The following is a 25,435-nucleotide window of genomic DNA, read 5'->3' on the forward strand; positions in this document are numbered from 1 at the left end:
TTTTAAAAACACATCTTCATTCAATAACTGTTCAGTCAAAGGGCTAAGAATGAATGAGAGCGTTTACTACTTAAGGTGAGTTATGCAAGGTAATGGTAAGCAAGGAGGTGCAGGAGCAGCTTTAAAACATGTAATAGGAAACAGCAGTAACAACAAACACTGGAACAGCCACACCACTCCATCATCACTGTCACACAACCCATGCTGCCTAGAAATTTTTTTAAAGTTTTGTTAGAAAAACAACAATATTGGGAAATTTCTCTCTTCCCACTCTGGGTTTTAACATATAATTTGTATACAATACTAACTACATAAAGTCACGCTGAAACACTATATATTTATTCCCAAGACTCTGGGAAGTGCTTAAATACATATATCTAAGCCACACACGACCACCTTCTGTAAATGTCTTTACACCCCCCTTTTTAGTCACTCTTTCATTCCTTACTCTACCTCACCCCACCTTTTAAGATAAAGCTACAGAATAACATCCCTCAAGAGACAGGCACAAAATCCTCCATAAAACATCAGCTAACTGAAAAAGCAGAATACAAAACAGATGATAGACTATGACTGATGGCTAGAACTGGACATTAAAATTGAAATTAAGGCTGACTTTAGCACTCAAAAATGAATTAATGTTATACAGCACACTAGTGGATGAAGGTAGAAATGACATCCTGTAAAGCCAGAAAAGCTATTTGATAACATCCGAAGATTAAAACTCTCAACAAACTAGGAACAGAAGGGAATTTCCTCAAACTGTGTACAGGCCCCTAGGAGAAATCCATAGCCAACCCTGTATCCAGCAGCAAATGACTAAACACACTTCCAAAACGGAGGGGAAGGGTATTCTCTACTACTTCCACTCAACCTTACGGAGACGTTTCTAACCAGTGACACATATTGATAAAATCATAAATTACAGACATCTAGGGAAAAAGTATCTTTATTCATAGATCATATGACCTTGTAAGTGGGAAGCTACAAAGAGTCCTCAAAAATTACCCTCAGTTATTCATGTGTTCTTTGACTACAATGAATTTAGTGCCACCAGAAGGAACTAAGAAAGTTGTCACAGGACCTGCTAAGTTCCTGTAGGAGTGCATTGCTATAAAAAGAGGAAGACTAGCTCCCTTTGGCTCCCTGTCTGACCATGGGCTCTCTTCTCTTATCACTCCATCATGATGCCATCTACCATGTTGTGGCATAGCCAGCAGGGCCTCTCCAGAGCTGAGCAGATATAGACATTACGATTCTGAATTCACCAACTCTGAGCTCTGTCTCTTTTTGGAAGAAAGCATGCAGCAACAAGTATTTTACTATAGCAACAAAAAACACACTAATAAAATCAGAGGAAAGTTAAATAAACCATTACTTTCAACCATTTAGATGATGGGTTTTTAAGCCTGTGGATCCGATCTGATCAAGTCTACTGCCTGCTTTGTCAACAGCTACTGGTACACTTCACTTCCACCCATTCACACACAGCTATGGCTGCTTTTACACGACTGGCTGAGCTGAGTTGTGACAGTAACGTAATGGCCTACAAAAGTTAAAATGCTGTCTTGGACTTCAAAGGCAAAGCCTAATGACTCATGATTCAGGTTACCATCTACACTGTCCAATTTACTTGTTTCTTAAACAATATGACACAGCTTATTAAAACTATAAAGACTAGAGAACATATATATACATACATACATACATATATACACATATAAATATATACATGTCTAGCAGAAGAAAGGTCCAACTTAACACAAAGCTAAAAAGTATGAGGCTTTCTATATGGAGAAATAACTGAATATAACTTTATAAGACTTTGAGGAATTATAGTTGTGTCTTGATGAAAAGTCTGAAGTATCTCTTAATATAGGTGCACAATAATGTCAAATGTTTCCTTCTAAGTTTAATTTACTGGGTAGTAGAGAAAGGTAGTTATAAATACCAGCTAAAGTCATATAAGCAGTTGCAGAAATGAGGATTGTAATTGACATGTTTCTGACCCGTTTAATAACATGTTTGTGCATATATACACACAGATATTTGTGTTTTCTCTGTCATGCAATGTAAATCAATTGCGATATCAGTGGTTAAGTATTATAAATCTCTATTATCATATTCAAGTTATGAGACCCCCAAAGGACTCATCATTCCTCAAGGCACTTTGCCACATATTCTAAAATATATAATGTACTTATGGTAGTATGTGGGATAGTTATTACATGTTATGTATATTGTTTTCATTTGGAAATTAAGCATGACAGAAAGAGGGGATTGGATGTCACAATGTCAAAGGGTGGACTTGTGATGGCTGATCTTGGTTGTCAACTCAACTGAATCTGGAATTAATTAAAACATGAGGTATGTTCTTGATGAGATTACTTGAAGCCAGAAGACCCACCCTAAATGTGGGCAGCACCATCTGGTGGCAGTCCATATAAAAGGACAAGGCAGAAGGGAATGCGTGCTTTTTGCCTGCCTGCCTTCACGCTTGCTGGCAAATTTATCTGTCTCATTTCTTTGGCATTCCTTCACCAATAACAGAACCAATTTTGGGGGGCTTCAATGTAGAATGAAGACCAGCAGCTCTCCAGGAATCCTCCAGGCCTTCAGTGACAGATTGGGACTGCCGAGACGTCCAGCCTTGTGGACTGTGGAGCAACTACTGGACTCCCAGCTTCTCCAGTATGAGACAGCACTGTTGGACTGCATGGACTATGTGGACCTTAGCGTGTAAGTCCATCTACTAAATCCCCTTTATATATAGATATATATAAAAACTGATATAATATACATATATACATATAATATCAGTTGTAACCTTATAAAACCCTGACTAATACAATATTCTCAGTGGTTTTGAACTTTGGTTCACCAATTGTAAATTATAGCACCATTATTTTGAAAATTAAAAAGACTGTGGTTGCCTCTTGGGTACATACTTGAAGAACTCTATGTCGACATACTCTAGAGATACTTGCACATCTGTGTTTACTGCAACACAATGCAAAATAGCTAAGTTATAGAACCAATCTATATGTCAATCAATAGCTGAATAAAGAAAATGTGAGAAGATATACACAATAGAGTTTTATTCAGTAGTAAGGAAAGATGAAATCAAGACATATGCAGGAAAATGGATGAAGCTACAGTTCATTATGTTTAGGGAAATAAGCCATACTCAAAGAGAAATACTGCATGTTTTCACTCATATATGGAATCATGTATGTGTGTGTTTGTAGAATGTGAAATCAGGAAGGGCTGTGGGGGGCGGCAAGAGAGGGAAATGGAATACATAGGACATAAAAGAAAAATAGGGACAAATTGGGGAGAGGACAGGGACCAGTAAAAGAGACATAGAGGGGATCAGGAAGACACTGAGGGAGGATGAGTAATAACAGGTGTGACGTGTATGTATGAAAATACCTTGATGAGACCCATACTTTGCATGCTAACTTAAAAACTGTTGCTGCTGAGATAGCTACTAGTTGATTCTACAGTAGGCTTGTTACACATTCAAGCACCAGAAACAGCATGGGTGCTGCTTACCTGGGGGCGTGTAGGCATCCATGGAGGTCTGCACAACCAGGGACCTGCGCTTAGAAGGCATTGGCACTGCCATCTTCCTTTCTTTGTGTTTAGCGAGAGCTGCCTGGACGGCTTCTGTATGAACATCTGAAACCAAGAGAGGCCAATTATTTCAGCACTCAGCCAAGGTTCCAAGGTCAGAAACTTAGTCCTTCCCCTCTTCCCTTGGGGTACATGGGATCTTTGTACCTAAGCTCAGAAACAGATAGGGAGAGGAAAGGAAAGAAGTTAGTCCCATTAGTTTGAAATCCTCAGTAGAAAGACATTAAGGGCCACCACATGCCAGGCGTGGTGGCACACACCTTTAAGTCCCAGCACTCGGGGGGCAGAGGCAGGCGAACCTCTCTGAGTCCCAGGCCAGCCTGGTCTACATAGTGAGTTCCAGGCCAGCTGAGGATACAGGGAGACCCTGTCTCAAAAAGACCAAAAACAAAAACGATAAACCAACCAACCAAACAAACCATCAAGATTCATTCATAGACTGTTATTCGTATTACCACTCAATCTGTATAAACAAACACCAGCTCCAAATTGTTGTGTGACTTTTAAAAGAGTGAATGGACCTTGACCATGATAGGTTCTATGTTCAGACTTTGTAAGTCCTTTTCAATATACTGTTAGAGAAAATATGTATAACTCACTAGTAATACTCAAAAATTGTAAGCTCTGACCCAGGCAATGTATGGGTATTTTATAAACTTTAACCCCATTATATCAACTCCACACATATTTATTAAATGCCTGTTTTATGTTTATTTCTCCCAGTGCTAGAAATGGAAAGCAAGGTGCTGTATGCCAAGCAAGAACTCTAAACTAAGCTACCTCCCTAACCCGAATGCCTACTCTGTAAGGCAGCATCCTAAGGACTGAGGACTCAGTGGTGATGAGACAGAAATGGGCACTGAGTCACATGCAGCTCAACTTCTAACTGACAAGAGATGACAAACAGAGAAGATTAATGGAAGATTAACCAAGGCACAGTTGCTTCTATGAATTGTGAAGCCAGGGAAGAGCTTTCTTCATTTGAAATCTAAACAGTACAAATGAACAACCCACTACTGGCTGTCAAGAGGAAAATCTCCAAAGTACAGAACATCAATCCCAAGGCCCTAAGCTGTATAGAGAACACTAGTGGCTGAGTACGTGAAGACCAAAGGCCAAAAAAGAAGGGTGCAGGTGTTCCTGGGATAGCAATCAGTATGAATTCCATTCTAAGTAAGACAGGATTTCAAGAGGCAAAGAACATGATCTGATTTGTTCTGGAAGTTGTATAGATGACTAGGAGAAGCTTAGAGAGCACTTAGACAACTCTTAGTGATGCCCTAAACATTTCCAGAGAGGGGATTCTCTTGTCCTCAGTGCAGAAGTGAGCCATCAGAGGTTATGAAACTGGAGAGCTACGTTGTGTGTATCTCAAGCCAGGCATGGCTGCCTTCAGGGCTTTCACCACCCATCCACTAACTCTTCCAGTGGTGATTCAAGAGCCTGCAGAACAGGCACCTTCTTTACCACATTTTTCCCAAACACCACCTGATCAACCCAGCTTTCTGCCAGAGACCCTGCTCCTACTTCACATTTAGAGCAAGGCTTAGCCAACTGCAGCCCACAGTATAAATATAGCCTAGAACTCTTAAAATCACATTTTTCTGGCACACAGCCATATGGCTTATCTATCTATAGATAGATGGTTACCCCACAGCAGAGCAGCACAGAGACCACGATGATCCAGAAAGCCCCAAGCATTTGCCATCTGGCCCTTTAGAGAAAACATTTGCTGATCCCGTGTTAAAGCTATTAAATGCCATTGACAATGAACTTATTACACTACTTAATCCTGTTTAGCTTTTGTGTGCAGTATTTTCTCCTCAAGTAGACTCAGTACTGTAAAATAATCTAGTTTTCTAGCTATTATTTTTCTTATGTTCGGAACAAAAGCTAGTAACAGCCAGATTCATGGCTTCACTGAAAGAAGTTGTCAGATGAGGTCAGAGGTTACTAATTTTCTACAAATCAAATGTTTTCAGTTTTGCATGTCTTCCTTTTAAACTTGGATATAACCTCAAATTTACAGAAAATCTCTAATGGCAACACAGAGAACTCCTGTTAAGATTTATCCAGATTTAGCAATTACTTACACTTGACCCTTAGGCTCTCTCATCTCCTTTCTCTCTCCATGAATCTTCAGAACCACATGGAAGTAAGTTATAGAAAGCATACCCACCCCTTATACCTAAATACTTCAATGTAGGTGCTAAAAACAAGGATATTCTCTTATAGAACATATATTTTCCTCAAAATCTGGAAATTCAGTTAATGACCTGCTATTACATAATCCAAATTCCATACTCAAGTTGTATCAACCAACCTGGTAATTTTCTTTATACTTATTTTGTCTTCCTAACCTGTGAGCTCACTCAGGATAACAGAATTTGTCACATCAGCTTTATTTTCCTTCAATCTGGAAGTTTCTCAGCTTTTATTTTCTATAAACTAGGTATTTTAAAGAGGACAGACCAGCTTCTTTGTAGCTTGTAGTTCAACTTAAGGTTTTCCTGCTTCCTTGTGATTAGATTCAGATTATGCCTGCCAATAGGAATACCACAGACATCCTCAGCAGGTAAATGTTGACACTGATCACTTGGTACAGGCAGTGTCTTTTGAATTCTTCAGAGTAAAGATGCTATTTCCCATTGCAGTAAGTAATTTGGAGCTGGCTGTGCAGGCCTAAAATCCTAGCCACTCAGGAGGCTAATGCAGAAGGATCACAAGTTCAAGGTTTATCTGGGCTACAGAGTGAGCTCAAAGCCAGTCTTAGAGCTTATTGGCCAAGCCAAAATAAAAGGTAAAAAGAGGACTGGGGATATAACACAACTCAGTGGTAGAACACTTGCCTAGTGTTGAAAGAGCACTAGGTTCAATTTCCAGATCCCATCACCTACCCAAGCAATCTAGGAAGAGACATTGACACTGTGGATACAATTTATCATTTATTTTAAAATCAATTGCTCAATTTCTCTACCTTTCTAGACAAAAGGAAGATGTTACTTAAGCAAAACAGTTACTGCAAACTTAAAGACATGTTCACATTTTTCTCTGTTGAGTGTTTTTAGCTACTGTGTCTGTCAAGGCTCTGTGGAGAAGTGTGGGGTGAAGGTCCATACTATAAACAATGCTACTTATATATAATATTGCTTATTATCAGAAAGGTTTTAAAGATTCCTGAGAGGTGAGTATTTGATAGAGAAACATAATTATGTAGCTTATTCTAGGCTAAGGAATAAGAAAACCAAACCATTCTTGTGAAATATGTGACTTTTATAACTGGAAAATTTGAGAACACTATATTGTGAGATACCAGTGTATCAAGGGATGGGTAAAATGGGTCTTGTGTAAATGGTGGGTGGGAACTGGAATGGAAAGAGCACAATCATTAAGTGGAGAGTTCAACAAACCTAAATGGAAGGGTTGTTCTGATTTATAGTTTGAAAGCTTAAAGTTCACCCCTTGTTGCATTTAAGACATGCCTCAAGTATGAATTACTTGAGACAAAAGTTGAATATTTAGTATAAAACATCTTGAGTACACAAGTATGCTCTACACCTCTGTATATTTTTTCATTAAAAGGTTTTAAAACTGTTCGCTCTGTACACAAGTCTACTAAATTCTTTTCATGAAATTGAGGGGAAACAGTAAAAGACTATTTCAAACTACAAAGAAGCCAGCATCCCTTGTTCAGAATGAATAAGAGATGTAGGGGAGTTCACCCACAGCTGACCTATGGGATATGAGGAAGAACAATATTGCGGCAGTCATGATAATGTCAGATTATTGACCTACAGACAAACAACATATAAAACGAATGAGGTAAACTAAGTTTGAAAACTATTTTCAAGGCTGGTGAGATGGCTCAGTGAGTAAGATCCTAATGATGAGTTTGAACCCCAGGATCCTCATGGTAGAAAGGAAGAACATACTCCCACAAACTGTCCTCTGGCCTCCACATGTGTGTCACTGCATGTTCCCCTAAAATAAATAAAATGTAACAAAAACCATTGAATTGTATATGTTAAACAAGTATCCCAATAACAGCAAGTCTACGTTGTATTTTAACACTAAACAATAGCATAGTGTTTAAAGACATTTGTAAAGAGCAATCTGAGTTTATCAGATGATCCAGCAAATAACAATTTTAAGGAAAACGAGATTATCTCTCCTCAAACTATTCTCTAGGGCCTGAACCCTTGTAGGTCCCTCTAACAGCACATGATCCCCATCAAAATAAGCCAAAGAGGTGGGAAAAGAGTAACTATGGTGGAGCTGAAGATCAGCCTCTTGAACTTGAAGTGTTATTGTAGCCCACAATATCCCCTTCAAAGCTCAGTAAGGACACCTGAGCTAGCATTTTCTTCCATTCATTAAGATGGGGATCAGTGCTGAATAATCCCAATGCAACCCCCAATACAGGAATGTTACACTGCTAACAGTTTGAACAGTGGCCAGATTAGAGGACAGATGTCTGAGGAAAGATGGTCTGAAATAGGGTGCTCAATGAGGGGAGAAGACACCAAACTATGCCACTGTGACTTTCCTCCCAGCCTCTCCTCTCCCCTTTGTTCTCATCCACAAAGCTAGTAAACGTCCAACTCCCAAGTAGAAAGGGAACGCTCAGTGTTATTACTGAGGAAGGCTTCTAAGAGTTTGGCTTAAAAGGCTGCAAATCCAGGATGGTTAATATTGTCAGTTTAACAGGATCTAGACTTGTCTTCTAGACAAACCTCTGAGCATGTCTGTTAGGGATTTTCTGTGTTAGGTTAACTGACATGGGAAGAAGACTGTAAATGTGGACTGCACTGTTCCATGGGCTGAGGGAGAGTGGGTGGGTGGACCCTAGACAGCATGAAAAGGAGATAGCTAGCTGAACTAATTCATACTGCTCCTTGCTTCTTGACTGTGGATACAGTGGCCAGCAGCCTCCCCTTCCTGTTGCCATACAGTCTGACCCTGATGGACTAGATCTCTTCCAACTGCAAGCCAAGACAATACCTTCCCCTCTCAAGTTGCTCCCTGTTAGGAATTTTGTTACAGCAACAAGAAACATGACTAACACAAAATCTCCTGAAGGAAAAAAGAGAGAAGCTAAGATCTGGACTCGGGGCAAAGAGAACACAACAATGTCTGGTCTGTCTCCTGAAGGTACCCAAACCAGGGGTCACAGGAAGGCCCCCAGCCAGTCTCAGTGCCCTGGACATAGAGAACAAGAAATAGTAGATAAATATGTAACATTGGAAAGGGTAGGTATTATCTAAGAATACAGGGGAAAAAACCCATATGTATCCTAAAAGAGCTCATAAGATTGAAAACTTGGAGGAAAATATGGCAATACAGTAAACAGATCTTCCTTTTATCTTATAAAATAAGTCTATGAATGAAATTTAACAGCTGTGATGCATCAGAAACCCATTAAAGCACTTGATTAAGTGTGCCACAAAATCTTAATTAAGAATGTTCTTGATACAGTTTTTCTAGTCACATGAATTAAAACTAGATGAGAGGCTGTGAAAGGAAAATGATAAGAAAAATCTCACTTGTGTGACGGTATTTAGCAGGATGGTAGGGGTCAGTGTACACATGAACATCATGATCTCTTTCTAATGAGAGTCTGTAATGTCCACAAGACATAATAAGACCTGCTGATCACAGCAGACACCTACACTGTATCATGAATTCCAATGAGTGTCTGAAATAAAAATGGCTACGAAGACAAAACTCATACCAGGAAGGAAGGTCCTAGGGTCAGAAGTGTGCACTTAGTTGCAGAAGAGAACTAACCTTCTTTGCTTCTCTCATTACCCACAAGTACCAAAAAGTGGCCAGTGATGGCTCAGTCTATGAAGAAGCTAGGAAGTGACAGTTTGCAATGTTGGGGAAATGGAAAATGATTTGGGGGAGGGATCTAGCATCAAAGCAAAAACAAAGCATAGCAGTAAAGTCACAACCTAGGAAATCTTGAATTAGATAGTCACAGGGGAGGTCAGGGGGCACGGCTGGACTAAGGGCTGTCTGAGGAGACCCAACATTGGTCTACTACAATGGGCACAGATTCCATTTTTTTAGTTGCATGGACTCTGAGAAGAATGTGCTGCCTTCTAGGAGCCAGGAGGTGTTTTGCTGGTAGTGCTACCACAAAGCTGTCCTGAGTGGCTGCGTAGGTAAGCATCAGGTTACCTATCACTCATGAGTGAGAGAAGCTAGGCACCATGCATAGGACATGAGGACAAGAAGTCACTATTCTAAACTACCTCTGCTGCCCTTTATGAACAGCTAAACAAAATCTGTAAAGGGCTTAGCTCCACTGTTACCAGAGAATGCTAAAGGAGGGTATATGTGGAGCTGCAGGATAGCACACTGACAGCTATCTCCTTTGGTAATACAGAGTCAGTCTTTCCTGTCTGCTCTTCTACACCATGGCGGTTTAGGGTTTATTCACTTTAGGGTCTTTCCTTCTGTTAATAGCCCCAAAGCATTCAACTACAAAGATTAAATGATTTAAGACCAGCTTCACACAACATTGAATTACCAGCTCACTATTGTTAGTATACAATTTGTTGGGAACTTCTTATATTTATAACACCAGACAAACTGTGCTAAGAAAGATTTCTTCAGCAGAATTTCAGCAAGTACTAGAAATGATGATAAACAACTTGGCATGCCACATGGTGCTGGAGGAAAACCCACCATTATATTCTTCAGCAGTTTGTTAAAACCTTAATGGCATGGCATAAGCACTGGATAGCCTTTGCTCACCTGTCTCCATTTCCTGTGAAACACCTCTTCCTAAAATAGTAACTGTGGGCAACTGACTTGTAAATCCACTCACAGTCCCCTCTCCAACTGGGTAGAAAAATAGACATTTTTAGCTGATGACAATTTCTCCACCTACTGTTTCCTTTCATACATATTTGAAGTTTTTCTTTGTATTTAGTTTCTTGAGATGAGACTGTATTAATGATGGAAGGTACAAGGAATTTAGCAATGCAAAATACATCATTATTTCTATAGGAAAAATAGGATTAAGAACCCAGGCTTTGATGAGAGAATACTGGCTCTAGTGGCATGATTAACACTAAATATTATTTTTGTTAATGTTGTCTTATGTTTTAAGGCAGAATGTTGCTACACAGCACAAGCTGGCCTTGAACGCACCATGCTATCCAAGCTGGCCTCAAACTCACAGCAAACCTCTTGTTTCCCAAGGCTGGGATTATAGCCATGTGCTAGCACACTGAGCTTGAGCAGAATTTTTAAGCATGAATAATATTTCTAATCCTCTAAGTCCAATTTCATCATCTGGCAAATTTGAATACAATTGCAAAGTTGCTGTGAGTACTGTGTAAGAAGAAATATACAAAGCACATCAGTAAGTACCTGTCCCACAGCAAGCACACAAAGATCATGGCTTCCATCAATACTTTGAAGCGATGGTTTAATCATATTGAATGTATAGCACTGAAAAGATACAAAGGAATTAGGCTGTTGACTGACCCAACCTTGTCCTTAGACAGTGCACCATGAATTTTTAGAGCATTACTGTGGAACACATATGATAATCACGGTGTGTTGGGCAGTCACTTGGATAAAGTACACTTACCCTGATGTAGATGTTCCTTCTTGGCCACATACCACAGACCACAAGAAAAGTATATGAACACCAACCACATCTAAACAGTGAGGAAGAATACAGATGCTGTTCGCATCCATATAGGAAGCAATGGATGTTATCAGGCCATTTACCTACAGGCTCAGATTTAGAACCCTGAATTAAGTCCTCCCACATCCCTCCAAAAAAACAATCACTAGCTTACAAGTTCTTTGTAATTATGAGACTCTGTCAAAGTCAAAATAACATCACTGAATAGATAAGGCAAGGACACGAATAGAAGTTCTTAAAATAATGAACAGAGGGACTGGTTAAGAGTACTGGCTGTTCTTGCAGAAGACCTGGTTCAAATCCCAGCACCCACATGGTGGCTAACAACTGCCCATAATTCCAGTTCCAGGGGATCTGATGCCCTCTTCTGTCCTCCGTGGGCACTGCATGACATGTGGGCACTTATATACATACAGGCATAATAGTCATATACATAAAATAAAAATATAGCAAAAAATTTTAAAAAATGAACAGAAACCCCTCCTTTTGAAGTTATGAGTTTTGTTGTTTTATGATAGGTTCACTGTATGTAGCCTAGGTTGGTATAGAAGTTGTGATCTTCCTGCCTTGGCTTTTAAAGTGCTGGGAAAACAGAGGTGCCAACACCACACCTGACTTTTCTTTTGGCCTTTTGAAAAGACACAGTCTTATTCTAAAAGTTAACTAGTATCCTGGAATATAATGTGCACACGAATATTAAGATCTACTAACGTCTTAGTTTGATGTACTTGCTATTAATAGGGGAATAGTGACACATTATTAAATAACACTCGCAGTATACACTAGGGTGCACTCTAGGTGCTAAGCCTTCAGTGTGTTGAAACAAACATGGAACAATATGTACCAGGCATTGTAGTGCCATGTGTGGCCTCCACTGTCCTGAGCTCTCTGTGCTCTGACAGTTTACTTCTCCCTCTCTCTAACCTTTGTCACCCCTGATCTTTTTACCAGCTCCAGTATCTTTTCCAGAATGACATGGATGGACTCATACCATTCATGGTCCTTTCAGGTGGACTTCTTTCACTTAACAATGCACACTTAAGTTTCATCCATTTCTTTTTGTGGATTGATAGCTCACTCATTTTCAGACTGGTAATTCATTTCTTGATGTCCTTTAAAATGGAGAAATTCTTCTAAATCTTGGATGCTTCTGGGGCTGGAAAGATGGCTCAGTGGTTAAGAGCACTGACTATTCTTGCAGAAGACCCAAGTTTGAATCCCAACACCCACATGGCCACTAACAACTGTCCATAACTCCAGTCCCAGGGGATCCGGCAGCCTCTTCTGTCTCCTGCGGGCACTGCACGACACGAGTGCACTTACCTACATGTGGGCAACACACGCATACATATAAAATTAAAAAAAATAAAAATTTCAAAACAGTTAAAAAAATCTTGGATGCTTCCAATTTTTGCCATTAATAACAGAGCTTCTAAATATGCCTGTGTGCAGGATTTCCTGATTCCACATTTTCAATTCCTTTGGGGAGACACCAGGGAGCATGCCTGCTGGGTGAGATTATAACAGTATGTTTAATTTTATAAGAAACTGCCAAACTGTCTTCTTAAATGACTATACAATTATGTGTGAGAGTCCTTGTTGTTCCACGTCCTTCCCAGCATTCTGTTATCAAGGTCCTGAAATTTCAATATTCTGATGGTATCCTGGCTTATTAATTTGCATTTCCCTGATGGCCTCTCTCAAGCATCTTCTCCCATGTTCATTTACCATCTGTGTATCTTCTTCCGGGAGATGTCTACTCACATCTTTTGTCTTCTTTTTAATTTGGTTGCTTTCTTATCCTTTTAATATTTTGGCTCTTAGCCCTTTATTTTTGAAAGGTTTTAAAAATTCTAATCTGTGGTCTTGCCATGTCTTAGAGCACAGTTTCTAATTTCAATCAAGTCCAGCTTGTCATTTTTTTCCTTTCATGAATTATGCTTTTAGTATGCCATCTAAAATTCATCACCAAACTCAAGTGCACTAAGATTTTCCCCTATAACATTTTCCAGGAACTGTATTGTTTTATGTTTTACATATAAAGCTAAAGCGGTGATTCTTTTTCAGTTCAAACATATAATCAATGTCTGCAGTTTTTAAACACAGACACACAGCTCCATCATCTTTGAAGACTCTTTTTGCCCAGTTGTTGGTGCACTCCTGGGCTCTCTACTCTGCCCCACTGGCTAACACATCTACTCTTTCCCCACTAGCACACTGTCAGCTATTTTAATTTTAAAACAAGCCATGAACACAGATAAATGTCAGTCCTATCTCTGACTTCATTCTCCTTCTATACTGTGTTCTGTTCTGGGTCTTCACATTTCTACATAAACTTAAGGATCAGTTTATTGATATAAAAAGTGATCTCTGATAGCCACCTCAAAAATGTTTTGAATTGCATTTAATATATAGATCCAGGTGGGTTACTTTTTGTTTTCCTTTTTTTTGCTGCTATAGTTCAAATCCAGGGCCTTGTACTTACCAGGCAATGGCTCTACCACTGAGCCAAACTCTCGGTCCTATAGAAGTTTGTTTGAACTGACATTTGAACAATAGTTTCCCTAGGTTAACTATCAATGGACTCTATTTACTGAGGAGTTATTTTCACATTCATTCATTCATTCATTCATTCATTCATTCATTCATTTAGGGGTGGAGGAAATGTGGCACCATGTTCATGTGGAAATTAGAGGAGCTCCTAAGGCAGCTTGCAGGAGTCAGCTCTCTCCTTCCCCTATATGGGGGGGTTCCATGGCTCAAACTCATGTTGTCAGGCTTGGTGGCAAACTCCTTCACAGGCTAAGCCATCTCCCTGGACCACAGGTTTTTATTGTTTTTGTTTTAAGATCAAGCTCTCACTGCACAGCGAGGCTAGTGTCGAGCTCCTAATCCTCCTGTCTTAACGTCCCAAACACCAGATTATAGGCATGTGCTTGGCATTTCTCTAGTTTTACTTACTGTCTTCTTCACACATATCCTGTATGTATTTTCTTAGAGTTCTGTCTAGGTACTTCATTTTTGGGTGCTCATGTTAATATTTCCATGTTTTAAAATTTCAGAGTCTAAAGTTCTTGCTAATACATGAGAAAACAGTTTATTTTTATCTCCTATAATCTTGCTATAACTAAATACTAACTACAGGAGCATTTTTCTGTTGTTGCTGGGTTTTGTGATTTCTACATATAATCTTGTCACCTGGGGATAGCTTATCTTTCTCCTATCAGTATATTCCCCCTATTTTATTGCACTAGCTAGGACTTCTAGCATAATACTAAATGGGAGAGGTAATGCCTTTGTTGTGTTCCTGATCTTAGGAACTAGTTTCTCACTATTAAGCATGACATTAGCTGAAGGACTTCCACATCTATTCACCAAATAGAGGGAGTCTACTTCCATCCTTAGCTTGCAAAGAGTTCTCAAAACAAAGCTTAGATTTTGTTAAATCTTTTTTGGTATTAATTGTTAAGGCCATGTTTTTTTTTTTCTTACAGCTTGTTGATATGATTAATTCGTTCATTTATTAATGTTAAACCAGCCTTGAATTTTTAAAGTGAATTTCATTTAGTCATGGTGTATAATTCTTTCTATACATTATTGCATTCATTTTGCTAATATTTTTAGGATTTCTGCACATAGTTCATGAGATATTGGTCCTGTTTTATGAAATCTTTGCATAGTTTTGTATTAGGACAATACTGGCCTCACAATGTGAATTAATAAGCACCACTTCTCTATTATCTTCTAAAAGACATTGCATGGAGTACTAGGCATGATTTCTTTGATGTTTGGTGAGATCTTAGCATTAGAAGAATACAAATCATTGATCCAATTTCTTAATATACAGAAGCCTGTATTCAGATAGTTTGTTTTTCCTTGTAAAAGTTTTGGCGAATTCTGTATTTCAAAGAATTGATCTTTACATCTAGATTAAATTTCTGGGCAGAAGTCTATAAATTGTGTTCCTTTAGTTTTAGGAAACATGATGCTACCACTTCATTTCTGGAATTAGTAAAGTTCGTCATCCCTATTTTTTTTCTTAGTTAACTAAAGCTAACTAGGATCAGTTTTACTGATCTTTTAAAATAACTCATTTTGGTTTCTTTGCATTTCTCTACTGATTGATTTTCTCTATGTTTATTGTTTTGTTTTTGTTTCTGTTTTAGATATAATTTGTTATAGATAATTTTTCTTTTTTCTTTCTTTCTTTCCTTTTTTTTTTTTTTGTATTTTTGAGACAGGGTCTCCCCGTTGCCCCATCTGGCTTGGAACTCCCTATGTAGATCAGGGTGGCCTCAAACTCACAGAGATTCTCCTGCCTCTGCCTCCCAGTGCTGGGATTAAAGGCATGAGCCACCATGCCCAGCCCGTAGATAATTTCTTAAGGGCTAATTTAGATTTAGAAATTATTACTTTGTTTGTTACATATGCCTACATTTCTCTCTAAGCAGTGCTTTTACTCCATCTCACAAATGCTCATCTGTGTTTTCATTTTCTTTTAGTTCAAAATATTTCAATGAGACTTTTATGCGTTATTTAGAAATACAGTGCTGAATCACCAACTACTTTGGGTTGTCCCTCTATGTTTCCATTATTAACTTTCAGTTTAATTTCTTCGTCGTTTAAGATTAGCATGTTTTATTTCCTGTTGTGCTGACTGCCATGTGTTTTATGACTGAGAATATTATCTGTCACCTTAAAATGTGGCTTGTGAGGGCCAGATGTAGTGGCACATACCTTTAATCCCGTCAGTTGGGAGGCAGAGGCAGGCAGATCTCTGTGAGACTGAAGCCAGCCTGGTCTACATAGCAAAGTGCCCAGCTAGCTGGGGCTATAGGGAAACCCCATCTCAAAGAAAAACAAAAGAAAACAAAATGTGGCTAGTAGGTAGAGAATTTTAAATTTAATTTAACCCTCACTAATTTAAAGTTAACAGGCCCATGTATATACAGATTACCACACTGGACAGGGTAGCCCTCTACAGATAAATTGTCACCATCCTGAGGGCAGAAGTTGAATTCACAGTCTAAGTCAACACCACTATCTGCATTCTTCTCTCACAGTCCATTGTATTCTAACGCATACAAGGAAATAACACCTTCTGTTAAAATCAATAATGAAGAAATTGAGTTGTTCAGAGAAAACACAGGTCATACAGTAAGAATCTCATTAAAGTTAGTAAAACCCATCCAACTCAAAAAAGACAAACTGTTATCTAGAAAATTAAACTTCCTAATAAAGGAAGAAATTTCTCTAGAGGAACTCAGACAACAAGGACTGTAAATTCTACATTTTTTCCCTCATCCACTGTTCAGAGCAAAGTGCTCAATGCACAAAATTACTTGTAAATTTGTTGAATGAATGAATGAATCAATGAATGAATCAATGATAACACAAGTCATGTCCTAGAAATGAAAGTCTAAGTTTCTACCTTACACTCTATCAACCCCCAAACAGCCTGAGGCAAGTTCAGATGCTGAAGCTTCTACTTCACAACATTTCTCAGTTTAAGAACTGACACTTAAAAAATCTCACGACAATCATTTTCAAACTTTTTGACCCAAAGAAGGCTTTAAGTTCCAAAAAACAAATTGAAAAGCTTAAAATTACTTTGCTAATGGTTCTATGCTTACATTTGCTGCCTTAAAATTAAACAGGGTCCAGTAAGATGAATCAGGGGGTAATGGCACTTGTTGTGTAAGGTACTTGTGCCTGGGAACCTGAGTTAAGAACCCATGTAATGGTGAAAGGAGAGAATGGACTCTACAAAGTTGTCCTCCACACATGAGCTGTAGCATACACACAAAAATAATCATATGAAAAGTTACTAGTTTTTTTAAACCCAAAGTTTTAAAAGCACAGAATCTACTAGTTCTCACAACAATACCACCACGTCTGAAGTCCCTGGAAAAATCCACTGTATACTCATGAAAGAATGTAAGTGAACAAGGGAGTAGCATGCTAGTGTTACACCAAGAACATCTGAACCTCACAGATGTCCCTAAAAGGATCCAGCTCATTCTGGAGTTCCTGGACTCCATTCAAGATCCTTTCAAAGCAAAAGTACATAGAGATAGAATCCCTGATCATTAACAAAGAATATGAAACATGAGTTTTCAAACCATGTCTGAGCTCATCTAAGCACAATAATTCTAAGCACATTAGGAAGCAGTATCTTGCATTTTACTTGTAGTATCCTTTACTGTCGGAGTCTTCGCTTTGATGGATGCAATAGAAAGCTCAAGGCTCTCTTTTGTGCAGTTTTCAATTATAGAAACGGACCTTTAAATGTAGCTAGAAATGAAGCTCTACTTTAGACTTCACAAAGGTAACAAAGTGTCTAACACAGTGTCTGACAGAATACAGTATAAGTGCTCAATAAATGCCTTTACATTATTCAATTTCCAAATCAAATTTAAGCCCCTCCCCACCCACAAAAATGTTACTCATAAAGAAGAGAGGAATATACACTATTATAAAAAAAATTCCAGCCAGGCATAGTGGCTCACATCTGAAAGCTCAGCACTTGGGAGTCTAAAGCAGGAGGACTGCTACGAGTTTCTGGGCTATGACAGAGAAGACCTGACAGTTAAAACATCTCATGACAATGAATTTCAAATGTCTTGAGTTCTGGTGCAGCCTGAGCTAAGAAAGTGGAAGGGAAAGGGTGGGAGAAGATGGGAGAGGAAGAGATTTGGGGGGGGGGGGGGGAGGAAGGAGAGGAGAAGGGGAAGGGAGAGGAGGGGAAGGGAAGGAGGAGGAGTGGGGATGAAGAGGGAGGGAGGGAGGGAGAATTCTATCAAGAGCTCATTATATTGTAAGGTCAGTGTTTTAGAAATGAATTAGAAAAATATAGCCAGGAGAGACTAAATTTGATAGTATACAGTTAACTGTATCAATTGTTAATTAGTTCAGTTATCTATGAGATAATAGGATTACCTCTTAGCTAACATAATTTGGTCAGTGAAGCAACCAAATCAGCTTTAGTGAAAGATAAGTGGTCAGAGACTCAGCCAGCCAGACCTCCTAGGGAGCTAAGAGCCCTTTTTCTTACAGATTGCTTAAATCTTCTATATTGGCCCAAGAAAAAATAAACCAGAAAACTCTAAAACATATACAATGTCAATAGACTAAAATGAGCTACAATCTCATATATCTCCATTTTTAAGTATTTTATTTATTATTTTTATTTCATGTGTATGAGTGTACTGCCTGCTTGTGTGCAATACCCACAGGTCAGAAGAAGGCAACAGATTCCCCTGGAACTGGAGTTACAGAGAATTGTTAGCTGCCATGTGGGTGCTGGGAATTGAACCTGAGTCCTTCACAAGAACTACCAGTGCTCTTAACCACTGAGTCATCTCTCTAGACCCTCATGTCTCCATTATTAAAGATTTTTATTTTATTTTTAATTATGTATATATGTGTGTATCTGTGTGTGGGTATGTGCACATGTGCATGCAGGTGCCCACAGGGTTCAGAAGGCAGTGTTGTACCCCCAGAGCTGGAGTTACAGGTGCTTATGAGTTGCCTAATGTGGGTGCTAGGAGCTGAACTCAGGCCCTGTGCAACAGTAGTACACACACTCAACAACTGAGCCATCCCTCCAGCCCTGTCATACTCATTTTCAGTCTGTTTGACTATATATGCTTTGAGAAAGCACATTATGGTATGCTAGTAAAATAAAGCAAATAGCTCAGGTCAACGCCATCATCTTCAGAAACCTATGTTCTCAAGACATAAAGTTAGGAGGACAGAAAAGAGACCTCATCTGTATAGTGTTTAACTTGTACTATCCAGATGTCATCCATGATTTTTAACTTAGCCACCAGATACTGTTGCTATTATAAACTGTTTATCACCCCAAACACCTAGGACCAGATGTGCTTCCAATTTTGATTTTTTTACTTTAGGGTACTTAGAGATACATAACAATCTATTCTGGGAGTGCCAACCAAATCTAAATACAAAATTAATTTGTTTCATATAGACTTTGTAAGCACAGACTGAAATTTTATTTACTATCCAAGATTTTTGGATTATAGATGTCCAACCTGTATCTTCTAGACATTTCATATTTCTCTGGTACTGATTTACATCTTGTAAACGTCAGGCATTCAGGGTCTTTCAGCTTCTTCCACTTCGAGCCCATGCTGTAGAATGCTAGTGAAGTCATCTTCACAGTCCAAACTGGCTCCTAGTGCATACATATCTACATCTTCAAGAGTCACCCTATTATCTTCAGCATGAAGTCTATATTCCCAAGTACGGCACGCAAGATAATTTATAATCTGAACCTTCCAGAATAGGTCCTTTCCCTTTCCAAGTGTGTTATGCTTCATCATTTCCCTTTATTATAATAATAGTAATAAAAATAAATAGGAGCTAAGCAACATCTTTGGTCTTTATGTACATGAATGAGCAAAAACATCCTTGCATATGTGGGTGTTACATTGTGATGGGAGAATATGGTATGCAGGAAGACAGGCAGGGACAGGTAGATATCTACCATGTAATGGCTGGACAGATGATATAGCGAATAAATTAAAAGATAAGATGATTGACAGACAAATGGATACAGAGACATGATGTCAAGTAGTGGTAACTGCAGCAGAAATGATGAAGTAAGACAGAGGAGGGGGAGGGACTATGTAAGAAGCGGGACAAGAGGCTATTTTAACTGAGTGGTCAGAGAACGCTTTGCCAGAACTAGTCATATTTGAGCCAAGACCTGGTAAAGGCAAGCACACAGCAATGTGCCTTATGAGAGAAGAACAGTCCAGGAAGGAGTGACAGCCAGAATAAAAAGCCCAGTGGCTAAGTGCTTTGTGTGCTTACAGAGCACTGGCAAGCCAGAGCTGCCACAGTATGAGGCGGGTAAAGCATGCCTGGCTGTGCCCAGGGAGTCATCCTTGTTAAATAAATTGGAGAATGGAGATGAGAGATGATTCAGAAAAAGGTGCTGAGACAAAATGTCCAGTAGGGTAAGAGATCTATTCACACCGTGGATAGTACAGGGCAGGCTTATAAAGTGAGATGCTTCAGTTCCACTAGAAGAAGTGAGTCCCCTGTCTTGAATGTTTCCAAGAGAGCAGAGAGGTCCCCCATCACAAAGCAGCAGGCTTGGTTAATAGGTAACCCATAGGACACGTCTGTGATACAGTGCTTCTAATTCCTGGGTGGTAGGCAGAAGGGGCTGATGTGATGCTCTGTAACTGCAGGGTCACAGCAGAGCCTGTCAGCTCCATGGAGCAGGTGTGAGGGTGAAGAGGCTGTGGGGGATGTGGTCTGAACTGTGAGACAGCAGCACCTGATCCTAAAAGAGAACTACTAGATTACAGAAGCAGAGCAGAGATTGAGCAGATGCTTTTTAAAAAAAGATCTGACTGGCACTGTACCGAGAAGACACAATCCAGGGGCCAGGGTAGAACCTCATCTCACTCAACAGCTCCAGTTAAAAATGCTTATACTGCTGCACACATTTTAAAGTCCCACTGGGTTCCCTCTGTTAAGACTCTTGACTTTAAGAAATGACTAGGTCTCAATTTTCTCTTTTTATCACCCAGCCTGATACAGAGCAAAGAAGCCTTGTACCAAGAATGCTTCATAAAACCCTTGTGTCAACCAGACTCACTGGAAGATAGGTGGTCAGACACCTGTGTGAGTCACCAGCGCATGTGAAGCAACATTTTCTCTTAGGCCTAGAGCCAAAGAAAGGTCAAAGTCAGAGTCCATGGGTAATGTCCGAAGGCCAAGAAGCAATCCCATAGTGAAACTGATCTCCGTGGCTAGCCAGAAAAAGCTACCACATGAAAGGAGACCATGAAGAAATAAAGAGGTAGGACAGGAGTTTGGAAGAGTGGGCTAGATGGTGTCTGAAGGGATGCTCAGAAGACTAAGCAGCCTTGGCCTAAGAGGGAGAGAGTTCCAAGCTCTCACCTCTGTATCTGTGGCTCTCACTGGAAAAGACTAACAAGAACATTTTTCCAAAGTGCTTTCCCTCCAGGATGATGCTAATGAAAAGTTATAGTGGGTCTATCCTGGGCTCAGGGCAGTTGGAGTGAGGTGGGAGACTTCCTTCCTAGAGGGTTGTGCCTGTGGTATTTTCTGAGCTGTGCAAATTTTGTCTCGTGGATCATCCTCAGCTACCAGCCTCCAATGGCTGTCTCTTTCCCTACATCTTTCTGTCCTCCCTCGTGAGATAACACACCACAAGTAAATGGAAAATATGCCCTAGCCCAAGAGATGACCATTCCCTACTATATAAACCTTTCTCAGATTTTAAAAAGAAAAATGTGAGAGAATTCCAGCCTGTCATAGGCGACTGATCCTAGAAAAAGTAGATAGTTTCCAAACACAAAATATAAAGGTTCAAATACACATAAGGGCTTATCAATACTCCATCCTTCAGCACTGTGAGGAAGTAAGCGTGATATAGAAAATATGTGCCTATAATTGAATTTCCATAAAAAATATTTGACCCAAAATGTTAAGAGGTTAGAAACCTAAACAAGATAACACATTCTACATGGTAAGAACTCAGACTAGAAGGCCAAGGAAAGCTAGATCTGACCCTCATCACATCAGTTTATGAGTAGTCCCATAACTTGCTGAACATCCGCCTTCTTACATATAAAATGAAGAATACTTAACTGCTTTCTAAGTATGCGCCCATATGCATGTCTATGTGTATGTAAGTAGATAATACAAGCATGGCAGTGAAAGACAAGGTAGTTAATGGAAGCAGCTCACAGTAGTACAGACATGCACATTCCCACTTTCCTAGTTATTTGAAATGGTCCTCTGATGAATAAAATGGGCTTTGCTTATCTGCAGTACTGGGGACTGAGTCCAAGAACTTGCACATGCTAAGGAAGAGCTCTAACACTTTGCTACATACCCAGCCCTGTTTTTACTTTTCATTTCTGAAAGAAAGTCTTACTAAGTTGTTGAGGCCAGTCTTGAACTCATTCTGTAACCAAGACAGGCTTTAAACTTCAGATTGTCTTGCCTCAAGTCCCAAGAAACTTGGATGACAGGCCTGTGCCACCACACCCAACAAGATGGGCTCTTGCTATGTGGTGCTAAACCAATGAAAATAATTTAATCTGTCATGTCCACGTGATGACTGCAATAAAACTGAATTAACCAGACAGAATTTTAGTAGATAGCATCATGAAACACAAAAGAAAAAATAAATATGGAACCCAGAACATTTAGGGATTTAATATCTTTAAAAAAATAGTACTTGAAAAACAGAAATCCCCAAGGTTAAAAAAGGTATAATCACAACCAAAATTATAAAAGATAAAGTAAAATTAAGTATCAATGACACCTTAGAAAATGAGCAAAATTTAACTTATTACTTTTAAAATTATGTAATCCAAGGTCATGTATACACTATCCAAGGTCATGTATACATTGGTTAAAAATGTCAATTTGTGCAGCCACTGTGAAGTCAGTATACAAGTCCCTAAAAATCTAAAATATACAACTACCATATGCACCAGCTAAAGCACCCTTGATGTGCAGCTGAAGGGGCAACGTCAGCACACAGCAGAGGAATCTGCATGGCAATGTCTATGGGGACACTGGTCACAACAGCCACAGCATGGAACCAGCCCAGGTGCCCACGGACAGATGAACACATAAAGAAAAATGTGGCATACATAATGAAGTATAATTCGGTCATAAAGAAGAACCAAGTCCTGTCAGTTGCAGGAAAGCAGGTGGAACTACAGATGTGGTTAAATGAGCAGAGAAGTCAGGCTCAGAAAGAGAAATATTCAATATTTTCCCTCATACATGAAGTCTAAGCTTTACGAAATGGGGTAGGAGAGAAAGCAAACTATTTGAGAAAAGGGGTGGGGCAAGAGAGGGAAATGGAGGGATAGAGAAAAGAAAGACTAATGAAAGCCTTCTATTTACATACCCACTGTCAAGGTGGCCTAGGTACTCGTGTTTATAAGTAAACAAGGATTTAAAGTAAGAATCATTACACTAGTAAATTTTACTCAGAAATACAATCAGTGGACAACATAGTGTTTCAAAAATATGAAAAGAGCTGCCATTTCTTAGTGTCAAAGTCTGTCCTGGAGGGCGCGAGATTCATGAGCTAAAGCCTCGTCGTCCATGCGAAGTCCAAATGTCTTATACTTGTGTCTCACAGCCAATGGGACGGGGAATCCGTGTATCCACAGTGACAGACCCAAGTACAGCGAGTCTCCTGGCCCCACGCAGTGCCCTACCTGACCGATAGCGTTCATCTCGAGACCCTGAGGATCTTCTGCGGTGGTAGCGGGATGCAGAGGAAGGAGTGACAGGCGCCCGTCGCTCTTGAGGCAAAGCTTGGTCCACCCCTGTATTTAAGGAAAAACAGTAGAGTGGAAGTGAGGCTGTGCTCAGTATCTGAGGCTAGGAGACTTTGTTAGAATAATTACTGACTCACTACATTCCCAGCACCTGGGGGTCCCTCCTAAGAGATCAACAGGAGGGTGAGAAGCATGCCAGGCTGAGGCTCAGAGGAGGTTCTTTCAAATGTAGGAAACCTCCTGTAGCAAGTGCTCTTTTACATCACAACTGTCCATCAAAACAAGTAAAGAACGATGAAGCCCAAGACATAGAATCAAATTATGATGTTTTGTTCAGTAAACAGACAAACCATAACTGCCCTGAGAAAATAAACAGTTAAAGCTGTCATTCGATCAACTTTAAAATACATCCTGTAGGTGGCTTTAATGTAACTGGACAGTTAGCTGTAAGTAGCACCAACGTTCAGTTTTTATTCCCCCAGTTATTCAGTAACTCTTTGGAAACTTGCTCCGCTCCATTTAATGCTGTGTAGTTGTATGTTATCAAGGGTGTACTGGAGAACAGCTTTATGAATTACCAAAAAATGTTATCTTGGCCAGATTCAAAGACAAAAATGGATCCACATCTGCCAATCACAGTATCTATTAGGCTGACATAATACAGTAGGAAAGGAACAAAATCTAGATGAAACTAAGAACTATGGGAAAGATTCCATCATTACAGTTCAGAAATAAATTGCTCCCATTGAGTGCTAATGACTACTGCTTCTTTAGAAAAGACCAGAAAAGAAAGTGATAATTGAAAATAGACATAGAGATATTGCTGCAACAAAAAAAAGTTAATGGCTGGATTTCTGTAACAGACAATTTTCACAGGAGCTTATTTTAATATTCCTTATCAGATGGTCAAACTTATAAAATTAAAGTTCTGTATGGTGCTGACATTTACATTCAGATTCACAACATGGATTTACAGTCCTGACTCTTCAATTGTCCAACTCAGACAGTATGTGGGCTTCTCATCCTGCTACTACAATTTCTACTACTGACATAATCAGCAGTATGTTCAGTCGGTGAAAAACTCTAGGGTCAGAGGAATGTAATAAAATACCTTCCCACTTTATGCTTTTTGATGATTCTGAATTTAATATTTATACCTTTCTATTTACTGCAATGTTTTCCGTGTACCTATTGCTGGCCCTTTCAAAATACTCCAACTAGAAAAACAACACAAACCAAAACCAAACCTTTCCTTCCCATACTTTTCCTCCCCTAACAACCTAGCAATTTTATAGTTCAATTTTTTTTAAATGTTCACTTGGAGCCTCCTCCTCCTCTAACCTAGGTCACTAGATGTGTTGTGCCATGTAGGAACCCTTTCGTCCTCGACTTGCTTTGGTTTTACATTATTGTAGGTCAGTGAGTGGGGTTCCTTAAATCCATCTTTGTCTTCTTTCTTCTCCTCCTATTTGAAGAAGAATTTAAAGTAGCTTCTTTAGAAAAGATGAAAGGGAAATAAAATATGGAGGCCCTGGGTATCCCAAAGGTGTCTTTATATTTTGGTAGGGTGGGTCCTAGACATAGAATTCTACATGAAAGTTATTTTCACTCATTGCCTTTCATTTTCATTATTTAATTCAAAACAGTTCAACACCACTATGATGCTATAACTTTTTTTAAAAAAACATTACACAATTTTTTATTATTAAATGAGAAAAATCTCATTTGTTACATCGTCACATTGCTAGTCAGAGAAATGCTGCAGTGATGAAGAAAGTCAATGTTGGATCAACCAAAGTCCTCATTTCTACAACATTCATTT

General features: G+C 39.3%; 1 protein-coding gene across 5 annotated transcripts in view; it reads right to left on the bottom strand.

The window, feature by feature from the left end:
- The window catches only part of Dip2c (disco interacting protein 2 homolog C), a gene marked incomplete in the record, with an annotated part of 458,386 nt that overhangs the window by 160,455 nt on the left and 272,496 nt on the right, over positions 1-25,435 (bottom strand). For all 5 annotated transcript variants that reach the window (XM_029567488.1, XM_017800185.2, XM_029567487.1 and 2 more), the window contains 2 exon segments: positions 3,556-3,681; positions 23,551-23,661. In XM_029567488.1, coding sequence (XP_029423348.1) covers positions 3,556-3,681; positions 23,551-23,661 — 237 coding nt within the window.

This window comes from Nannospalax galili, unplaced genomic scaffold (genome assembly GCF_000622305.1).
Source record: "Nannospalax galili isolate Female #2095 unplaced genomic scaffold, S.galili_v1.0 scaffold399, whole genome shotgun sequence".
Classification (NCBI taxonomy): Eukaryota; Metazoa; Chordata; class Mammalia; order Rodentia; family Spalacidae; genus Nannospalax; species Nannospalax galili.